The 19,459-nt window shown below is 47.4% G+C and overlaps 1 protein-coding gene and 1 pseudogene across 1 annotated transcript in view; both read right to left on the bottom strand.

Moving 5' to 3' along the window:
* Positions 1–1,225: 1,225 nt before the first annotated feature.
* DOLPP1 (dolichyldiphosphatase 1) overlaps positions 1,226–19,459 on the bottom strand; it is a 39,444-nt gene continuing 21,210 nt past the window's right edge. Inside the window, exons 4-8 of the mRNA XM_060251055.1 lie at positions 18,435–18,534; positions 11,636–11,734; positions 8,149–8,277; positions 4,405–4,494; positions 1,226–2,530 (exon numbers count right to left, since the gene is read on the bottom strand). Of these exons, the coding sequence (XP_060107038.1) occupies positions 2,494–2,530; positions 4,405–4,494; positions 8,149–8,277; positions 11,636–11,734; positions 18,435–18,534 (455 nt within the window). The 3' untranslated portion in view covers positions 1,226–2,493. The remainder of the gene's footprint in view (positions 2,531–4,404; positions 4,495–8,148; positions 8,278–11,635; positions 11,735–18,434; positions 18,535–19,459) is intronic.
* On the bottom strand, positions 17,510–17,633 carry LOC132580813 (U5 spliceosomal RNA; annotated as a pseudogene).

Below are 19,459 nucleotides of genomic sequence, written 5' to 3'. Positions count from 1 at the left end.
GCAGTAAAAACAACACCACAGGAAGCCAAGCCTGAAGCCACGTGAAGCCAACCTGCTGCCCATTGGTGCGAGGGTGCCCACTTGACCCCTTCCCTTGTGCTCGCCAAAGAGCTTGCGGAAAGTGGTCGAGTTCAGGTAAGACTTTTGCCCAGCAAGGCTTCTGACTAGCCAAGGGAGATTTGATTGGTTCTGCAGATTTACAAAAATGCTGTTTAAGCAGCAGCTGCCCCCACAGAACAAGCATCTTTGCTGGATGACTGAAGGTAAGCTATAACAGCCATTTTGTGGTTGGCTCGGCCTCCTGCAGCAGCCATTTTGTGACTTTTTTAAAAAACCAGGAACACAGTTCCAGCTGGCTTGGTGTCAAGGGGTGTGGCCTAATATACAAATATGTTCCTGCTGGGCTTTTTCTACAAAAAAGTCCTGCAAAACAATGGTGATGTCAGGGGGTGTGGCCTAATATGCAAATGAGTTCCTGCTGGGGCTTTTCTACAAAAAGGCCACCTGTGAAACAATGGTGATGCCAGGGTGTGCGGCCTAATATGCAAATGAATTCCTGCTGGGCTTTTTCTACAAAAAGACCCCTCGTGAAACAATGGTGATGTCAGGGGGTGTGGCTTAATATGCAAATGAGTTCCTGCTAGGCCTTTTCCACAAAAAGGCCACTCGCAAAACATGTTGATGCCGGGGTGTGTGGCCTAATATGCAAATGAGTTCCTGCCGGGCCTTCTCTACAAAAAGGCCACCTGTGAAACAATGGTGATGTCAGGGGGTGTGGCCTAATATGCAAATGAGTTCCTGCCGGACCTTTTCTACAAAAAGGCCACCTGTGAAACAATGGTGATGTCAGGGGGTGTAGCCTAATATGCAAATGAATTCCTGCTGGGTTTTTCTTACAAAAAGCCCCCCCCCGGTGAAACAATGGTGATGTCAGGGGGGGTGGCCTAATATGCAAATGAGTTCCTGCTTGGCTTTTCCTACCCCAAAAGCCCTGGTGACAACCATTTTGTGGCTGTGCCCATCACACCTGCCAAAGGCACAGAAGAGGTTGGGGACCCTGCCCTATGCTGTGAATTTGAATCAGAACGTGAATCCTGGTTTGGTGCCACAAGTTGTTACGCCTGGTAATGCGGGAGTGGTGCCCACTGAGCTGCAGCATCTGTTGGGTGGACAAAAACGTACAACCGTCTTTCATTTGGAAACAAAATCAATACAGGGCAAAGACTGACCATAAAAACATTTTATTGAGTATTTAAAAGTTGGGAGGGGGTAGCTTAGGGCTAATTCTAAACTATTAAGAACATCGGTATGCCTTAACAGTGGCTTTCTTCAAGGTTTTTATTTCATTTTTTTTTTGCATTTTAAAACAATCGGTAACAAAATTTGCAGTAAGAGCTCAGGGGGAGAGGGTGGGGTGGGGGGTAAAGAGATGGTAAATTTGATACTCAGATGTGAGTAAACATTATTGGGGAAAGGGAGGGATCTTGTTTGGGACTGTAGACCAAATTCTTGGCACTCAGTTTACACCAAAAAAGGGGGAGGGGTGTCTCCCAGTAAACAGATAAAAATCTGAAAGAGGAAAAAATTAAAAAAGATAAGTGTAGTGCAGGTTTTGCCACTGTGTTGACACACACACACACACACACATCCCCCCCTAGGTTGCACCCCATCCTGTGTCGTTTTGCGTGCAGAAGTGTCACTAGTGTTAAAAGCAAACCTTTAGTCCTTTAGTTACAAAGTGCAGCGAGGGTGGACCCAGATGTCCCAAACAGTCATGGAAAAGTGAAAAACTAAACAAAAAGGCCTCTTGGAGCTACGTCTGCCGCTGCTGAGCCCCGGATTAAATGCGTCGCCTTCCAAAATGCATGATCAAACTGTTACTCCCTTCCTTGCCTTTGCAACCAACAGTTCCGTTTCTTAAAAAAATAATAATAAATAGTGTGTATATCTCATGCTGCAAAAAAGAGGGCGGGGAAATTAATAAAAAGTCACAGAGCTATATATGCTTATTCCCTCCTATCGACAAGACGCTAGGCGTATCCACCACGGACCTCCCCCCCCCGTTTCCCCTTCCCCTTGACTTCCCAAATTCACAAGCACAACCTACCAGAGTTTGGTCTTACAGAAGCCCTTGTTTCAAAAGGAACGGGAGCCGCACAAGAAAGAGGGTTGTGGCCCTCTCCCGTTCACTTGGGGAGAGCGGGGCTTGTGCAAGAGACATCCCTTGGTGGATTGGGCCCCAAAGGAGGGTCAGATCCCAACCAGCGCTGTGCAACTGCAGTATAAATGGATTCTGCTCCAGTTCGGTTCCCCAGCATGCAGCGAGGAGCAGCCAGCTAGTTGTCAAGGCCTCTGGATCTTCAGAACCTGGTCCCTGCTTGTTCCTTTTGGTCCGTCTCCTAAAAGCCTCCTCCAGCTTCTCTGTACAGGTCTCTAGTCTGGCCCCACTCTGGTCGAGAGAGTCGTGCAGTCCGCTTCCACAGCCTCCCGAGTTCACTGGAGCTTCGTGCCCAGCTTACGCTGTCGGTTCCTGCAAGACCCAGGATGGGGTGGGAAAAGGAGAAAAGATGGCATAAATATCTTTGGGGATTTCTGTCGCCCATGCCCAGCTCTCCCTTGCCAGAGCTCAGGGTTCAAGATGGATTACAATAGGCTTGATTCAGCTGAGCCTTAGGAAACCTTGTAAGGTGGAGGGTGCTTCCAGGGCCTAGTGCGTGATGCTGATATGCAGTCTCCTTCCAACTTCTTGTTTAGGGAGGCACACTTGAACAGAATTACTCACTTCGGTTGAAAGCAGCGTTCCCTCTAAGCTGAGTTAGCGTGAGCTAGCTCACAGATTTTTAGCCTCCAACTCACACATTTTTGTCTTAGCTCTGGAAAATTGGCCCCAGAGCACACTAAGTGAGCACACAACCGGAATGCCAGTAGGTAGCTCACAAAGTCGAATTTTTGCTCACAAGACTCTGCAAGCTTAAGAGGGAACTGCTGGTTGAAAGCCAACAGCTGTGGCTCTACAGCCCTGGTGTGAAGACAGAAGACTGCGAAGTCCTCTCCCCACCCACACCAAGATGCCCTCCACATTTCAAAAAGAGGATCTCCCCGATCACCACACTACATACCAGCTCTCTTGACACCTCATGGGGCAAAACCTCAGCCTGGTACAAATGTTAATGCACAAACTAGACTGGGCTGAGCTTATTTTCATGCAGCTTCTCTCCGTGCTGGTTCATAATCCTGGGGGGCGGGTGCAAAGCTCAGTTTGGGTAGCAGAGAAACGGCTTGAATCCCTTCACAGCACTCGGGTATTGCTGAAACTGGACTCTGCACAGGAGCCTGATCCCCACAGAGCCGGAGTTCTGCTCAGTTGCTCCCGGCCTCTTTCCCGGATTCAGCCCCCAGCTCCTCAAAATGGGCCCTGCCGCAGTCAAAGGAAAGGTTCCAGATGGGAAGCAGTGGGGTGCACATTTCGAACTGGATCCTGGCAGACAGGTTCCAAATGTTTCTCTATGTTTCATTTTTCCCCTGGTCCTTCCTCTAACAAGATCACAGCAACACCGTAGGTCAGATCAACTTGAATCCAAGGTCATAAGAACATAAGAGAAGCCATGTTGGATCAGGCCAATGGCCCATCCAGTCCAACACTCTGTGTCACACAGTGGCATGTGTGTGTGTATACACACACACACACACACACACACACACATATATACTGTGGTTAAGCCATGAATTTCATGGCAAAGACTGAATTCAAACCCTGGTTTGACACTCTTAACTCAAAAATACCTCCCCGAACACGAAAAACTACTTTCTGGGGGCAGGGATGCTCTGTATTCTTGGTGCTTGGGGAGCAAGAATGGGAGGGCTTCTGGAGTTCTGGCCCACCTGGTGGACCTCCTGACGACACCTGGTTTTTGGCCACTGTGTGACAAACTGGATGGGCCACTGGCCTGATCCAACATGGTCTCTCTTGTGTTCTTGTTCAGTAGGGTTGGGAAGGGCTCTAAGTCTAGTCCCATCCTTGATTGGCTACTTTCCTACAATTTTTGTTTTTTAATATGGATCAGCATGCTGTCATGCAAGCGATGGTGGTCTAAAATGCTACAGGCCCAGTGCAAAATTTTCCCAACTACCAAGTTCAAAACACTGATGGCTTGTCCCACGGATGCCATTTTGGACGGCGCCCCCTGCAACGGGCAAAACAAGCCGCCTCTCCTTCAGCCACTGGCCACGACAAAGGAAGACCTGCCTTCTTCAGCAGAGCCGTGTCTGAGCAGCACAACGAGTTCACAGACTCCAACCAAGTCCCCGTCACTGAGCCTTGCTGTGCATGGTGCGGGAAGGGGTTGGTGTGTTTCTGGCACATCAGGTGCTTTTACAGTTTGCAGCAGAGCTCTCGACCCTCACCTTGCTTCTGCTCTGGTGACCGTGTACTCGAACCATAGGCTATTTGGGATGAGACTGGTATCTCGGATTAAGAAGAACTCTGATATTGGCCTGGAAGAGTCATGGATTTGGCAGGGAAAAGAGGGTGGAAGAGACAGACAGAAAAGACAAAGTTACGTGTATGGTCACTAGAACCGAAAACTCATTGCTATGCATTGACCTTTTTTTTTTTTTACTTGTCTTAGCACTATATAAATATCTACATCGGTAACCCATAATCCGCTTAAGGAACTGATACAACACCATGACAAAACACCGCTTTAATCAAACGCAGAGTCCAGCGACGTTTACGATGTTTAAAGAAGATGATGATGATATTGGATTTATATCCCGCCCTCCACTCCGAAGAGTCTCAGAGCGGCTCACAATCTCTTTTACCTTCCTCCCCCACAACAGACCCCTGTGAGGTGGGTGGGGCTGAGAGGACTCTCACAGCAGCTGCCCTTTCAAGGACAACCTCTGCCAGAGCTATGGCTGACCCAAGGCCATTCCAGCAGCTGCAAGTGGAGGAGTGGGGAATCAAACCCGGTTCTCCCAGATAAGAGTCCACACACTTAACCACTGCACCAAACTGGCTCTCAAACTGGCTATAAAGAGTTGAAGGGGAGGTGGGTCTAACCACACTTGCTTTATCTGATGAAGGGAGCCGTCTCGAAACATACCCTGAAAATTTTGTTGATCTCCAAGGTGCTACTGGCATTCGAATCCAGTGTTCCCTCCAAGCTAAGTTAACTCACAGATTTTTAGCCTCTGGCTCACACCTTTTTGGCTTAGCTCAGGAAGGATGACCCCTGAGCACACTCATTGATGCAGGAGCTCCCCACTTTCATGCCAGCAGCTCACGGAGTAGAATTTTTGCTCACAAGACTCTGCAGCTTAGAGGGAACATTACTTGAGTCCCGTTGTTTTAGCCAAGTACCTTCTTCTATCAAGGAAGCTGCCTTAATTCAGATTTGGACCTAGGGCGCCAATCCCCAGGTGGGGACAGGGGATCCCCCAGTTTGGAGGCCCTCCCCCCTGCTTCAGGGTCATCAGAAAGGGGAGGGGGGGAGGAATGCCTGCTGGGCACTCCATTATTCCCTATGGAGACCAATTCCCATATAATGGAGAGCTGATCCATGGTTATCTGGGGCTCTCAGGGGGTTGTTTTTTGAGGAAGAAGCATCAAATGTTCAACATAGCATCTGGTGCCTCTTCCCAAAATACTCCCAAATTTCGAAAAGATTGGACGAGGGGGTCCAATTCTATGAGCCCCCCAAAGAAGGTGCCCCTGTCCTTCATTATTTCCAGCGGAGGGAAGGCATTTAAAAGGTGTGCGGTCCCTTTAAACATGATGGCCAGAACTCCCTTTGGAGTTCAAGGATGCCTGTCACACCCTGGCTCCACCCTCAGTTATTTCTTCAATTGGACCTGGCAACCCTAACTGGGTCTTTGGGCCACATAGTTCAGTACTGCCTCTTCAGGGCCTTCGACAGAGGAAATCCTTCCTCAGAGTTGGTGACTTGAGATCTTTCTAACTGCAGATGCTGGGTCCTGGACCTGGGGCTTTCCACATACAAGGCAGAGCTTCTTCCACTGAGTTATGGCTCACGCCTGCACACAGTGTGCCAGACCACTGGACTCACTGGAGAAGAAAACCATCACAATTGTAGGTTTTGGAATGAATATTGTCTACACTGATGGACCAGGATGGGCAGCCGTGTTTGTCTGTAACAGCAGAAAAGAGCAAGAATCCAGGAGCACCTCAAAGACTAGCAAAATTTGTGGCAGGGCAGGAGCTTTCGTGAGTCACTGCTCACTTCTTCAGATACAGCTCAAATGAGACCCCATCGCTCCTTATATCTTGGAGAGTGGAGTGATTTCATTTGCCAAATGACAATAGCAACCGATAGCGAAGCTCAATAGAATGAATTTGCCTGGACTGAATCAAGACCTAGGTTTCCTGTTTCATTACCAGTGCGGATTTCTCCACACTTACTACTCTGCATAGCAAAACTAATCTAATCACACCTGGTATTGTCATTCACTGGCTATTCTCATTACCTGCTAATCATAGAATCATAGAGTTGGAAGGGACCTCCAGGGTCATCTGGTCCAACCCCCTGCAAAATGCAAGAAACTCACAAATTCCTCCCTCTAAATTCACAGGATCCTCATTGCTGTCCAATGGCCATCTAGCCTCTGTTTAAAAAACTCCAAGGAAGGAGAGCCCACCACCTCCTGAGAAAGCCTGTTCCACTGAGGAACAGCTCTAACAGTCAAGAAGTTCTTCCTAACGTTGAGCCGGAAACTCTTTTGATTTAATTTCAACCTACTGGTTCTGGTCCTACCTTCTGGGGCCACAGAAAACAATTCCACCCCATCCTCTATAGGACAGCCCTTCAAATACTTGAAGATGGTGATCATATCACCTCTCAGCTGCCTCCTTTCCAGGCAAAACATGCCCAGCTCCTTCAACCTTTCTTCATAATGTCATTCGGCGTCTGAAATCACTTCACTTTCCAATACATAGGACAGATGGACTCACATCCTAGCTGTATCCGAAGAAGTCTATACGAACTGGGGGCCATTTCCAGGGATTCAAGATACCAAACCTTGCTACCAAAGATCTTTTATGGAGGGGCGCCAGGGACCGACACCAGAGTAGTCAGTCAAAATTGTATTGTGTATAGCCATTGGCTGTTACAAAACAGAACACAAACACCAAAATTCCCAAGTAACATCTTAAAAGTTCCCCAGAAGGGCCATCCTCAAGAAGTTACAACGTTCGATATCACTCATGCTCTTATCTTCTTAGCTGCAATGGCAAACGAAGACTCTATAGCAAGGGTGGTCAAACTGTGGCTCAGGAGTCACACGTGTCTCTTTCACACATATTGTGTGGCTCTTGAAGCCCCCACTGCCCCAGCAGCTGGCTTGGTAAAGGCATTTCTCTCTTTAAATCACTTCTCCAAGTCAAGCCAGCTAGCAGCATGGAGAATACATTTTAAGTTAAAGTTGCTTTCTTTCCACCTCTCTCTCTCCCCCTCCCCTCCATCTCCTTCCATCTATTTGCCTTCCTTCCTTCCTCCCTTGTGGCTCTCAAAGGTTAAAATGGATAAAAGGAAGTACTTCTTCACCCAAAGGGTGATTAACATGTGGAATTCACTGCCACAGGAGGAGGTAGCAGCCACAAGCATAGCCACCTTCAAGAGGGGGTTAGATAAAACTATGGAGCAGAGGTCCATCAGTGGCTATTAGCCACAGTGTGTGTATATATATATAATTTTTTTTTGCCACTGTGTGACACAGAGTGTTGGACTGGATGGGCCATTGGCCTGATCTAACATGGCTTCTCTTATGTTCTTAAACATCTGATGTTCATGTCTTGCGGCTCTCAAACATCTGACGTTTATTCTGTGCGGCTCTTATGTTTGCAAGTTTGCCCACCCCTGCTCTATAGGATACTTGAGCATCATTACCAGATAACAGAAATATAATCTTTTCAGTTTCTAGAAACAAGAGTATACACTCTGCATCCAGCATTCTGACTTCCCATGTGTCATGTCCCTCTCCCCAGCATACTACTTTCCCCATGTGTACCAGTTTCTTTTTTCTACTCACACCTGCAGCCTACATGCACCCTTGGCAACCTGGTCACAAGGAAAGTGCCATTCCTCAGTTTGCCTAATAAAGGGAAACCCCAAGGAGGGAAGGAGGACTTACCATGCAGCTAACCGTGGGAACAACGGCGTTAAGATCTCCTGCGTGAAGACAAACCACACTACGGCCATGATGCTTCCCACAACGCCTCCGTACGCGACCTGGCTCCAGGTGTGGTACATCAGGTAGACTCTGTGTGGCCAGGGCAGGAGAAGAGGGATGAAGAAGAGACTACATCAGTCACATGAAACTGCCGTATGCAGCATCAGCCCCTTGGTCCATCAGGCTCCGTCATGTCCAGTGTTTCCTCTAAGCTGAGTTTGTGTGAGCTGGCTCACAGATTTTTTTAGCCTCCAGCTCACACCTTTTTGTCTTAGCTCAGGAAGGAGGACCCCAGAGCAAACTAATTTACAGGTAAAGGTACAAGTCCCCTGTGCAAGCACCAGTCGTTTCTGACTCTGGGGTGATGTCGCATCACGACATTTTCATGGCAGACTTTTTTTTCCGGGGTGGTTTGCCCTTGCCTTCCCCAGTCACCCACACTCCCCCGCACCCCCCAGCAAGCCGGGTACTTGCTTTACCGACCTCGGAAGGATGGAAGGCTAAGTCAACCTTGAGCCGGCTACCTGAACCCAGCTTCGGCCAGGATCGAACTCAGGTCGTGAGCCGAGAGCTTGGACTGCGGTACTGCAGCTTTACCACTCTGCGCCACGGGGCTGCTATAAAAACTAATTTATGCAGTAGCCAAATCACTCGCTCAGAGCTTTAACGTCAGTAACTCACAAAGTAGAATTTTTGCTCACAAGACTGCACAGCTTAGAGGGAACATCTACTCCGACCGGCAGTGGCTCTCCGGGGTTTCAGGTACAGAAAGGCCTTTCACATCACCTACTGCCAGATCCTTTAACTGGAGACATCCCTCCCTCCCTTAGTGAAAGAGGGAAGGCTTCTGTGTGAGCATTTCTCAAGAGCATAACAAGGTGGCGTACCTACAGAGCCTACTCAGCTTTAAGGGCCTGTGCCTTGTCTGTCAAAGTATTTTTTTAATGATTCCTGTGGAGAAATGCCATTTGGGGCTATGTTTATCTGGGAGTTGGCAGGAGGAGGCTGTCAAACTTGAGGCAGGCTTCGGCCTGCTCTCCTGACCCCTCCTTCCTGTCTGGAAGCAGCAATTCTGGGGGGGGGGGGTCCTAGAGAGACAGGAAGTCCTTGAGGCCTGCCTCCCAGAATGCTGCAAGAGTGTTTAACCTGTTCCTGGGCGGGAACTGGGTTTGATATGGGAGATTTTGAGCAGGAAACTGGCAGTTCCATTGTGAGTGATTCTGGCAACAGTCTTGGAGTTTGAGTTGGAATACAGTCTTGGAAGAAGAAGAAGATATTGGATTTATATCCCGCCCCCCACTCCGAAGAGTCTCAGAGCGGCTCAAAATCTCCTTTACCTTCCTCCCCAACAACAGACACCCTGTGAGGTAGATGAAGATATTGGATTTATATCCCACCCTCCACTCCGAAGAGTCTCAGAGCGGCTCACAATCTCCTTTCCCTTCCTTCCCCACAACAGAACCCTGTGAGGTGGGTGGGGCTGGAGAGGGCTCTCACAGCAGCTGCCCTTTCAAGGACAACCTCTGCCAGAGCTATGGCTGACCCAAGGCCATGCTAGCAGGTGCAAGTGGAGAAGTGGGGAATCAAACCGGTTCTCCCAGATAAGAGTCCGCACACTTAACCACTACACCAAACTGGCTCTCCTAATAGGATTAATACATCTTTTCATGTTTTAATTGAATGCAGGTTTTTTGAGAATATAAAGTATCATTAGATTAAGACACTAATTGATCAACTATCCCTTTTACATCCTGGAAACTCGGTCTCCTTTGCTTAGTAATAAGGATCCTAAAATCACTCTGGCAATAGCAAAATTCATATCAGCTCTTTTAGCCCTTGCATCTAAAAAAATGAAGAAGATTTATATCCCGCCCTCCACTCCGGAGAGTCTCAGAGCGGCTCACAATCTCCTTTACCTTCCTCCCCCACAACAGTCACCCTGTGAGGCGGGTGGGGCTGAGAGGGCTCTCACAGCAGCTGCCCTTTCAAGGACAACCTCTGCCAGAGCTCTGGCTGACCCAAGGCCATTCCAGCAGCTGCAAGTGGACGAGTGGGGAATCAAACCCGGTTCTCCCAGATAAGAGTCCGCACACTTAACCACTACACCAAACTGGCTCTCCAGTTAGGGCAAGTTATATATTAGGGAAAGAAGGAGCATTTATCCCTACTTTCATTTATTGCTTCTGTTCACCATTTAAAAAAAATGCCTGTAAATAGTTGTATGTTTTAAATAAATGTTTGGTTTGTTGAAAAGGTAGTCCCTCTGTGCCACCAAGGTTCCCCAACCGCCTTAGACCACACGACTGCAAGAGGGGAGTCCAGGGAAAGCATGCAGTTGGCAAGGGTGCCAATCCTCCAGGGGTCTCCCAAAGAAGGACTGTGGTCTCTCTGTGTTAACCAGGTGCTGGGTTGGCAGAGGGCCTTGAGGCCACAGAACTAGCAAGGGGGATTGAGAGTCCTGTTCCTCTCAGTCAGGAACTCCTAGAGTGAGCAGGTGGTGGCAGCGTGCCCAAGTGGCAGGAAGAAAATTAGCTCCCTCCAGAAGTTGGCCCCTCAAAAGGGAGTTGACGGGACTGGGTCTGAAGGCAGAATCGGGCCGGTTCCGTCACAATTCCCAAGGGGGAAATCAATGGCCCCTCTATCTTCTACAGCAGGGGTGGCCAACGGTAGCTCTCCAGATGTTTTTTGCCTACAACTCCCATCAGCCCCAGCCAGCATGGCCAATGGCTGGGGCTGATGGGAGTTGTAGGCAAAAAACATCTGGAGGGCTACCATTGGCCACCCCTGTTCTACAGGAAGATCCTTTCAGTGACGATTCCAGGAACTGACCCCCGTGGCCTTCTGCATGCCGAGCACAAGCTCTTCTAATGAGTCCTGGCCCCTCCTCTCTGTTCAGCAGACTTCATTTAGGAGCAGTGTTCCCTCTAAGCTGAGTTAGCGTGAGCTAGCTCACGGTTTTTTAGCCTCCAGCTCACACATTTTTGTCACAGCTCAGGAAGGATGGCCCCAGAGCAAACCAATTGATACAGTCGCTCGCAGCTTTAATGCCAGTAGTTCACCAACTAGAATTTTTAGCACTAAGAGCCTAAAAGATGGAGGATGGGCTACATTGCAGGGGGTGTGGCCTAATATGCAAAGGAGCTCCTGCTACAAAAAAAGCCCTGGGTTTTTTTGCTTGTTTGATGTACACTGGTTTATTTTTTTCTGTAAGCTGCTTTGGGTCCTTTTGAAGGAAAGCAGAATATAAACACTTGAACGTATAAATAAATATGAGGGATGCTAAGCATGACCGGCAGCACTTCTACAGTAGTGGTAGGATCGAATGCAGGACACTCAGAACCTAATAGAATCTGCTATCCACACAACCCCCGCTGGCTCTGGACCTGTGGTCAACCAGACTGGACCCAATGTATCCCAAAGGCCCCGGTGAGAAACAGAGACTCCGCACCTGCTGTATGAGACTAGGAAGGCCACTGTGAGGAGGAAGAGGGACAACACATGTCTCCACAACAAGTCCAGGAACCTGGCGTTGTTTGTTTGGTGCATTCTGGAGAAGAAGAAGAAGAAGACGACGACATTGGATTTATATTCCACCCTTCACTCCGAATCTCAGAGTAGCTCACAATCTCCTTTATCTTCTTCCCCCACAGCAGACACCCTGTGAAGTGGGCGGGGCTGAGATGGCTCTCACAGCAGCTGCCCTTTCAAGGACAACCTCTGCCAGAGCTATGGTTGACCCAAGGCCATTCCAGCAGGTGCAAGTGGAGGAGTGGGGAATCAAACCCGGTTCTCCCAGATAAGAGAGCTATGGCTGACCCAAGGCCATCTCAGCAGGTGCCAGTGGAGGAGTGGGAGATCAAACCTGGTTCTCTCAGGTTAGAGTCCGCACACTTAACCACTACATCAAACTGGCTCTCTGGAACAGAGATTGAACTGGAATGGCAGAATCACTCAGCAAAGAAAGAAAATCAGCATCCCGTTCTGTCCAATTTAAGATTCCCCTCCCCCCCAGTCAGCTATTAACTTCCAACTCCCACCCTCGGGGCCAGAGTGGAAAACAGGCGACCACTGGATCCCATTCCGCCATGCTGACCATAATTCAGCTGAGAGTTCTCTGCCCCATGGAACGTTCTGCATGGGGTTCTGCATCATTTGAATTAGATTTCTGACTCCCGGGAGCAGTTTTGGGGAACCAATTTAATTGTTTGCTGAGAAGCAAGACCCCAAAAACCCACAACAACCAGTATCTAGATATTATGCAACACAGACATGATTGCCTAGCTGTACAGCTCTTTGTGCAATACCTTTTAAAGGGGTGCACTTAAACGATGCCTATATATATAGTGCAACACGTGGAACAAGGCAGTGAATGCACGAATCGTACAATTATGCTGATCAAGAACATTTTCTCCCACAGGTTGAAAAAGTTTTCGTTCTTCCTTCATGTGGACTAGAAACTTGCCATTAAACCACCACCCCCCAGCAATGTTTCTCAGCTTAATGGATCCCACACCAGCTATCAGATTCAGCACTAGACTTTCCTACCCCCACCCTCATCGATTCACTTGACACCAAGCTCACTGTTTCAGCTGCTAGATAGAGCCTTTTAAAACGCTCACTGTCGTTTTGTTCTGCTTCCCCCATGCTACTGCTGTTCACTTTGCTGCTATGTTATTATTTGACCCATTTTACTGTGTAATAATAATAATAATAATAAATTTTATTTGTATCCCGCCCTCCCCGCCTAGGCAGGCTCAGGGCGGCTAACAACATTTTATAAAATATACAATAATAAATATAAACTTTAAATTTAACATCAATAAAAACCAGTCAATATAGTAAAATTTATAGCTTAGTCTGACAGTGACGATGGTATTTGACGCTAGTTCTGTCAGTGTATACAGTTTACCCAGCGGCATAAGTCTTTGATTAGGACCGCATTAGTGGATCCTTAATTAACTAGCCTTATTCAGCAGTCTGTATATGCTAGCCCAAAGAGGGTGGTCTTGCAGGCCCTGAGGAACTGATCGAGGTTCCGCAGGGCCCGCACCTCATCGGGGAGCTGGTTCCATAGGGCAGGGGCCGCGGCTGAAAAGGCCCGTGCTCGGGTGTTCTGAAGTTTGATCTCTTTCGGCCCCGGGATAGTCAGTGTATTTTTCCCGGCTGACCTCAGTGCTCTCTGGGGTTCATACGGGGAAAGACAGTCCCTCAGGTAGGCTGGTCCTCGGCCATATAAGCCTTTAAAGTTCTAGTTTTATTACAAGATACTGTTTTATCGTCTGCTGTAGTTTTGTGGATCTTTATGCTGACTTTTATTGGCTTTGTTGGTTGTTGTTTTTAAAGCTGATTTGTTGTTTTTATTTAAACAAAGAAGAAGAGAAGAGACTGGATTTATGCGCCCCTATTCGGAGCCTCAGAGCGTCTTACAATCTCCTTTCTCTTCCTTTCCCCACAATAGACACCCTAAGAGGTAGGTGAGGCTGAGAGGGCTCTCAGAACAAGCCCTTTCAAGAACTATGACTGACCCAAGGTCACACAGCTGGTGCACGTGGAGGAGTGGGGAATCAAACCCGGTTCTCCCAGATTAGAGTCCACGCACTTCACCACTACACCAAACTGGCTCACCAAAGGAGAGCATGACTGTAAATATGTCAAATTGAAGTTCATAGAAGACATGGACAAGAGACCTAGCTTCAACGAGGAGCACATGGAATCTAAGGATACACGAACAGAAAGTCGATGCTCTGACCTCTAAATCAGACCATTCATAGAAGTTAAATGTGAATGGAATACAGTTCTAGCCCTTTGACCAGCAGAGCAACAAAAGCTGGAAAACAGCTCCTTGTCAAAGAGCCGTTATTGAAGAAAACGGAGGATTCTCGGGGGGGGGGCGGTTTATCGTCGGGTCAGAGCAACACTGTTGAGTTTCTGAGGGAAGAGGCAAACAGAGGTGGCTTGCCTGTGCCCGCCTCTGCACTATCCACCCTGGACTTCCTTGGTGGTCTCCCATCCAAGTCAGGGAAGGATTGCCTGTTAAAAGGCTGTGAAACAGAAGGGAGCTATTCCCTCCATGACTGAATAGAGTTAGACGGCTTAAATTCTCCAGGTACTTGCAGAAAAGGGAAGGAGATGCAAAAGAGATTTCAAAAGCCATGGGAATTTGGGGGTGGGGCATGGAAAGAAGGGGACTGGTTCAGGGCCAAGCAAAATCCTGCCACCTCGCTGGCACTGCAATAGCCATCTCGCCTTCCTCTGGTGTGCGAGCACACGTTATTTTCAGGTCACTGTTGCTGTTCCAAGGACTAGCAACTTTGGTGTAGTCGTGGTTAAGTGTGCAGACTCTTATCTGGGAGAATTGGGTTTGATTCCCAGCTCCTCCACTTGCACCTGCTGGCATGGCCTTGGGACAGCCAGAGCTCTAATAGAGAGCCAGTTTGGTGTAGTGGTTAAGTGTGCGGACTCTTATCTGGGAGAATCGGGTTTGATTCCCAGCTCCTCCACTTGCAGCGGCTGGAATGGCCTTGGGTCAGCCATAGCTCTCACAGAGCTGTCCTTGAAACGGCAGCTTCTGTCAGAGCTCTCTCAGCCCCACCCACCTCACAGGGTGTCTGTTGTAGGGGAGGAAGGAGATTGTGAGCCACTCTGAGATTCAGAGTGTAGGATGGGCTTTAAATCCAATATCATCTTCTTCTCTCTCCACATCAGCTTCTGTGGACAGGGATATTGGTTTTTTATCTCATTACATATGCTAAACCCACTCTCACTGAATATAGTTATACATCCACAGTATTCCAATGTATTTCTCTTTTAGAATAGTGTATCAGAATAATTTTTTGTACTGACATACTCAAAATAGGGATATTGGCTGTTTATCATTACATATACTTAACCCATTTTCACTACATTTTATTGAATTCTTTTTTTCTAATGGCAAGCTAGAATGATGTTTACTTGTTAAAAAGTAAATTAGGTAGACAAGATCATCCCTATCCAATGTATTTCTCTTTTAGCTGTATTGACATACTCAAATAGATACTGGCTTTTTATTTCATTACATATACTAAACCCATCTTCACTATATTTTAATGTATTTTTCTTCTAACGGGAAACTATATATATGTTACACGTTAAAAGCTAAATTAGTTGGATGGGAAAAACTTCTGAGAAAGAAATGCCCTCATTTTTGGCCCAGGCTTATAAACAATAGGACGATTAGCAGACATTCTCACATTTTGACATGTTACTGTTTTACTGGTTTCTCACGCTCATGTTACCCAGATCAAAGGTTTGATCAATTTGTTAATTCTACTATTCTGCCATTGGATCTTAAGTTTCTACCATTTTGCATTCTAAACCACTGCCTACCAGCTCTATGTAGCTCTGCTCACTGTAGCTGATTCCTCATCTGATGAAGTGTGCTTAGATCTTATGTTCTGAATAAAACTTTGTTGGTCTTAAAGGTGCCACTTGACTCCTGCTTTGTTCTGCAGACAGCAGTGTCAGATGGAGAGATCAGAAGCCGCAGCGGCTCACAAGGAACTGTGGGGAGAAGACAGGGAGCTCTCCAGCTCAGACCGTAACATGGCACTGCTGAATCCTTGGGGTCAGCAAACAGCTGCCCACTCACCCCCCTGTCCTTTTACAGTTGACTGATGAGCCCTGGGGCTGAGTGAGCAGCTGGGGGGCTGAGGTTCTACTCCTTTCGGTGTGGCACAGAAAGGGGAGGGGCAGAGGACTTTGGGCTGAGAAAGGCACAGAAGCTTTAGCCTCTACTTCTTAAAGAGTTCTGAAGGGCAGGACAGGGGATCAGAGGAAGTGCTTTTCTTTCAATCCTAATTAATCCTCCCACCAGGCCTCTTTTAGCTTCAGAGTGGTCTCTTAAAAAGCTTACTGTATCCTGGACTGGTCACGTTGGTGGGGAGGATTAGAGCCAATCTTAGCCTCTCTGCCAAGATGTTATAAACTGCCAGGGGCCCAATGAAGCCCTACTGTACTGCGGGCAGTTGTGAATTTGTTGATGTTCCCTTACTGTGTGGTACAGTTATTTGAATATGACCTCCTAAAGGAAAAAACATGGCTTTAATTTCACTTTTCACTTGCTTTGTGGATTGCTGGATGTGGCTGGTTTATAGCACAGCAGTACCCAGACCAGGCCCAGCTTATGTTTCAATATAAAGTTCTGTTCTGTTTTGGTACTGCGTGGTGTGGAATCAGGGCTTTTTTCCAGCAGGAACATGCAGGAATGCAGTTCCGGCTGGCTTGGCATCAGGGGGTGTGGCCTAATATGCAAATGAGTTCATCCTGGGCTCTTTTGAGAACCAGTTTGGTGTCGTGGTTAAGTGAGTGGACCGGGTTTGATTCCCAGTCCTCCATTTGCAGCTGCTGGAATGGCCTTGGGTCAGCCATAGCTCTGGTAGGAGTTGTCCTTGAAAGGGCAGCTGCTATAAGAGCTCTGATAGAAACTGCTCTTGAGAGGAACAGCTCTGTGAGAACTTGTGATTGACTCAAGGTCACACCAGCAGGTGCACGTGGAGGAGTGGGGAATCAAATCCGGTTCTCCCAGATTAGAGTCTGTGCTCCTAACCACTACGCCAAACTGGCTCTCTCTCAAACAAGGCGGAGTGTGGTGTTTAGGCATGTTGCTTTTAAGAAACTTGTTGCTTAGGAAGGAGGCATATAAAAGCCATGATGTAGGAAGTGGATATAGCACGCAGATGTGGGGAGGTGTAGTTTTAAGCTGGTTTATCTTGTTGGGAGTTTCTTTAGTTAATGGATCCTGAAACTTGGAATGAAGGCTTTATTGAGTAAAACACAACAGAGGGGAACTGCCTTCTTGCCCTGCTTGTGGTCTTTCCAGAAGTATCTGGCTATGGCGTAAAGTGTCATCAAGTTGCAGCTGACTTATGGTGACCCTTGTAGGGTTTTCAATTGCATTGGAAACCCTGGAATTTCTTGGTGGGCTCCCCTGCAAATACTAACCAGGGCTGACCCTTCTTAGCTGCTGAGATCAGAGATGAAAAAGTGCCCCATGAATTAGCAAGGTGCAGAAAACAAAACAAAACAAAAGCATCTAACTGGGAACAAAGAGAGTATAAATATAATGGTATGCTTAAAGGTACGTGATACACATTCACAAAACTGTAGGAACCGTAGGAAACATATGCAATATGATCTGTAACAAGGCACTCTTTCTAAACCTATACACAGAGGCTGTAAAGTCTTGCAAAAGGGGTTCTCAGGTGTACAAAAGTAGGTTTAAAAACCCATCCATTTCACCAGACCCCGACAGACTGAAAAGTGCTTGTACGATATTCTCCAAAGTCTCCACTGCCCAAAAGCGCTTGAGTAAATTTTCCAAGGTCTCCTCTGCCCATAAATGTTCCTCTCCATGGACATTTTTAGTAAAAGGCAAAAGATTTGCGTGATCTGAAGAGAAACCAAAGTATAATGTATATCATGTACTTTTAACAGTAAAAGCTAAAGGTAGTCCCCTGTGCAAGCACCAGTCGTTTCCTACTCTGGGGGTGACATCGCATCACGATGTTTTCACAGAAGACTTTTTATGGGGTGGTTTGCCATTGCCTTCCCCAATCAACTACACTTTCCCCCCAGCAAGCTGGGGACTCATTTGACCGACCTCGGAAGGATGGAAGGCTGAGTCAACCTCGAGCCGACTACCCGAACCCAGCTTCTGCCAGGATTGAACTCAGGTCATGAGCAGAGCTTGGACTGCAGGACTGCAGCTTTACCACTCTGCGCTGCAGGGCTGCTTCATGTACCTTTAAGCATACCATTATGTCTATACTCTCTTTGCTCCCATGAGATGCTTTTTTTGTTTTCTGTTAACTTCTGACGTCAAGCAAGATCAGGCTAGCCTGGGCTAGCCGGGTCAGGGTATCTGGCTAGACAGTGCAAGAAATAATTGGACTAAATGGCCCCTGGTCTGAGTCTCTCCTAGTCGGCACCAGAACCCTTCAAAAGCCAGGCTCCCTTTGCAACAACACACCTGGTCCAGAGAGGAAGGAGAAAGTCCTAGGCTAGCCCACACCACAAAAAGATCTGTCCTGCCACACCCAAGGAGAGAAAAACACACCCTTCCCAGGTCTTCCCTTCAAGAGCATGGCTAAATGCAGAAGTAAGATGAATGCAGGAAGAGGAGCTATAGTTTTCAAAACCACACTCCCTTTCATGGTAAAAACCCAGAGTGCAGCCCCGGTGGATACTGTAAGGGATAAAAAAAGATTTACCTTAAATAGAGGAAGAGAAAAGAATACATGGAGAAAAACCACATGAACTGGGAGTGGCTGGAAGGCATGGCGTACATCGAATGCACTGACGGATGGATTTCTGAGGAGGAGGAGAAGGAATGCATCTGTTACCGATTAAAATATTCATACCCCAGGTTTCCAGAAACGTTCAAAGCCAGCTTCAGAGATGAAGAACCAATGAGGCAATCAAGCTAACACGAATACACTGAAGCAAGAAACCAGCAAAACAGGGCAGAAACTGCAAACCAATTGAAGCTGTGCTAGTAATAAATTAAACCAGGGGTCCCCAATGGCACTTGGGTGCCAACTGTCACCTTTTCTGCCACCATTTTTAGAAAGTGGGCGGGGCTAGTTGGTGCTTTTGCCCGGCAAAGCCTCTGATTGGCTCTGCAGGTTTTTTTTAAAAAAAAACTGCTCTGGCAGCAGCTGCCTCCACAGCATAAGAACCTTCACCAGGCCTTATTTTGGTCAGGAGCTCCCAGGAGCCGAGCTCCAGAACCTCCAAATTTTATTGTGCTCTTTCTTTCTTAATCCCCCCAATCCTGCCCCAAATACTTGCTTCTGGGCTCCATTGTTCAACCCCACTGTGAGAATTTTGCTGAACTCTTAAGATTTGACAACCTTTCTAATATTCTTCCCCACAAAAAAAATGGGGAAATAACCTAAACATATAAAGCAGATAGATGGAAATCTTCCTCATGCCACTGTGGCCGCATAGGAGGAAGGAATTTTAAAAGTATGATGGGAACAGTATTCCCTCTAAGCTGCGTTAGCGTGAGCTAGCTCACAGATTTTTAGCCTTCAGCTCACACATTTTTGTCTCAGCTCAGGACGGACGATCCCGGAGCACGATCATTTATGCAGGAGCTCACAAAGTAGAGTTTTTGCTCACCAGATTCTGCAGCTTTAGAGCGAACACTGGATGGGAGAGTAAGGTTTTGTTATGACAGTTATAACTGAAGAAGCCTTTTCAGGTAGATGCTGAGCTGATGTGATTGAGCACA

Source organism: Heteronotia binoei, chromosome 12 (assembly GCF_032191835.1).
Source record: "Heteronotia binoei isolate CCM8104 ecotype False Entrance Well chromosome 12, APGP_CSIRO_Hbin_v1, whole genome shotgun sequence".
NCBI classification, from domain to species: domain Eukaryota; kingdom Metazoa; phylum Chordata; class Lepidosauria; order Squamata; family Gekkonidae; genus Heteronotia; species Heteronotia binoei.
Note: the sequence above shows the minus strand (reverse complement) of the source record. Positions and strands in the feature narration are given on the sequence as shown.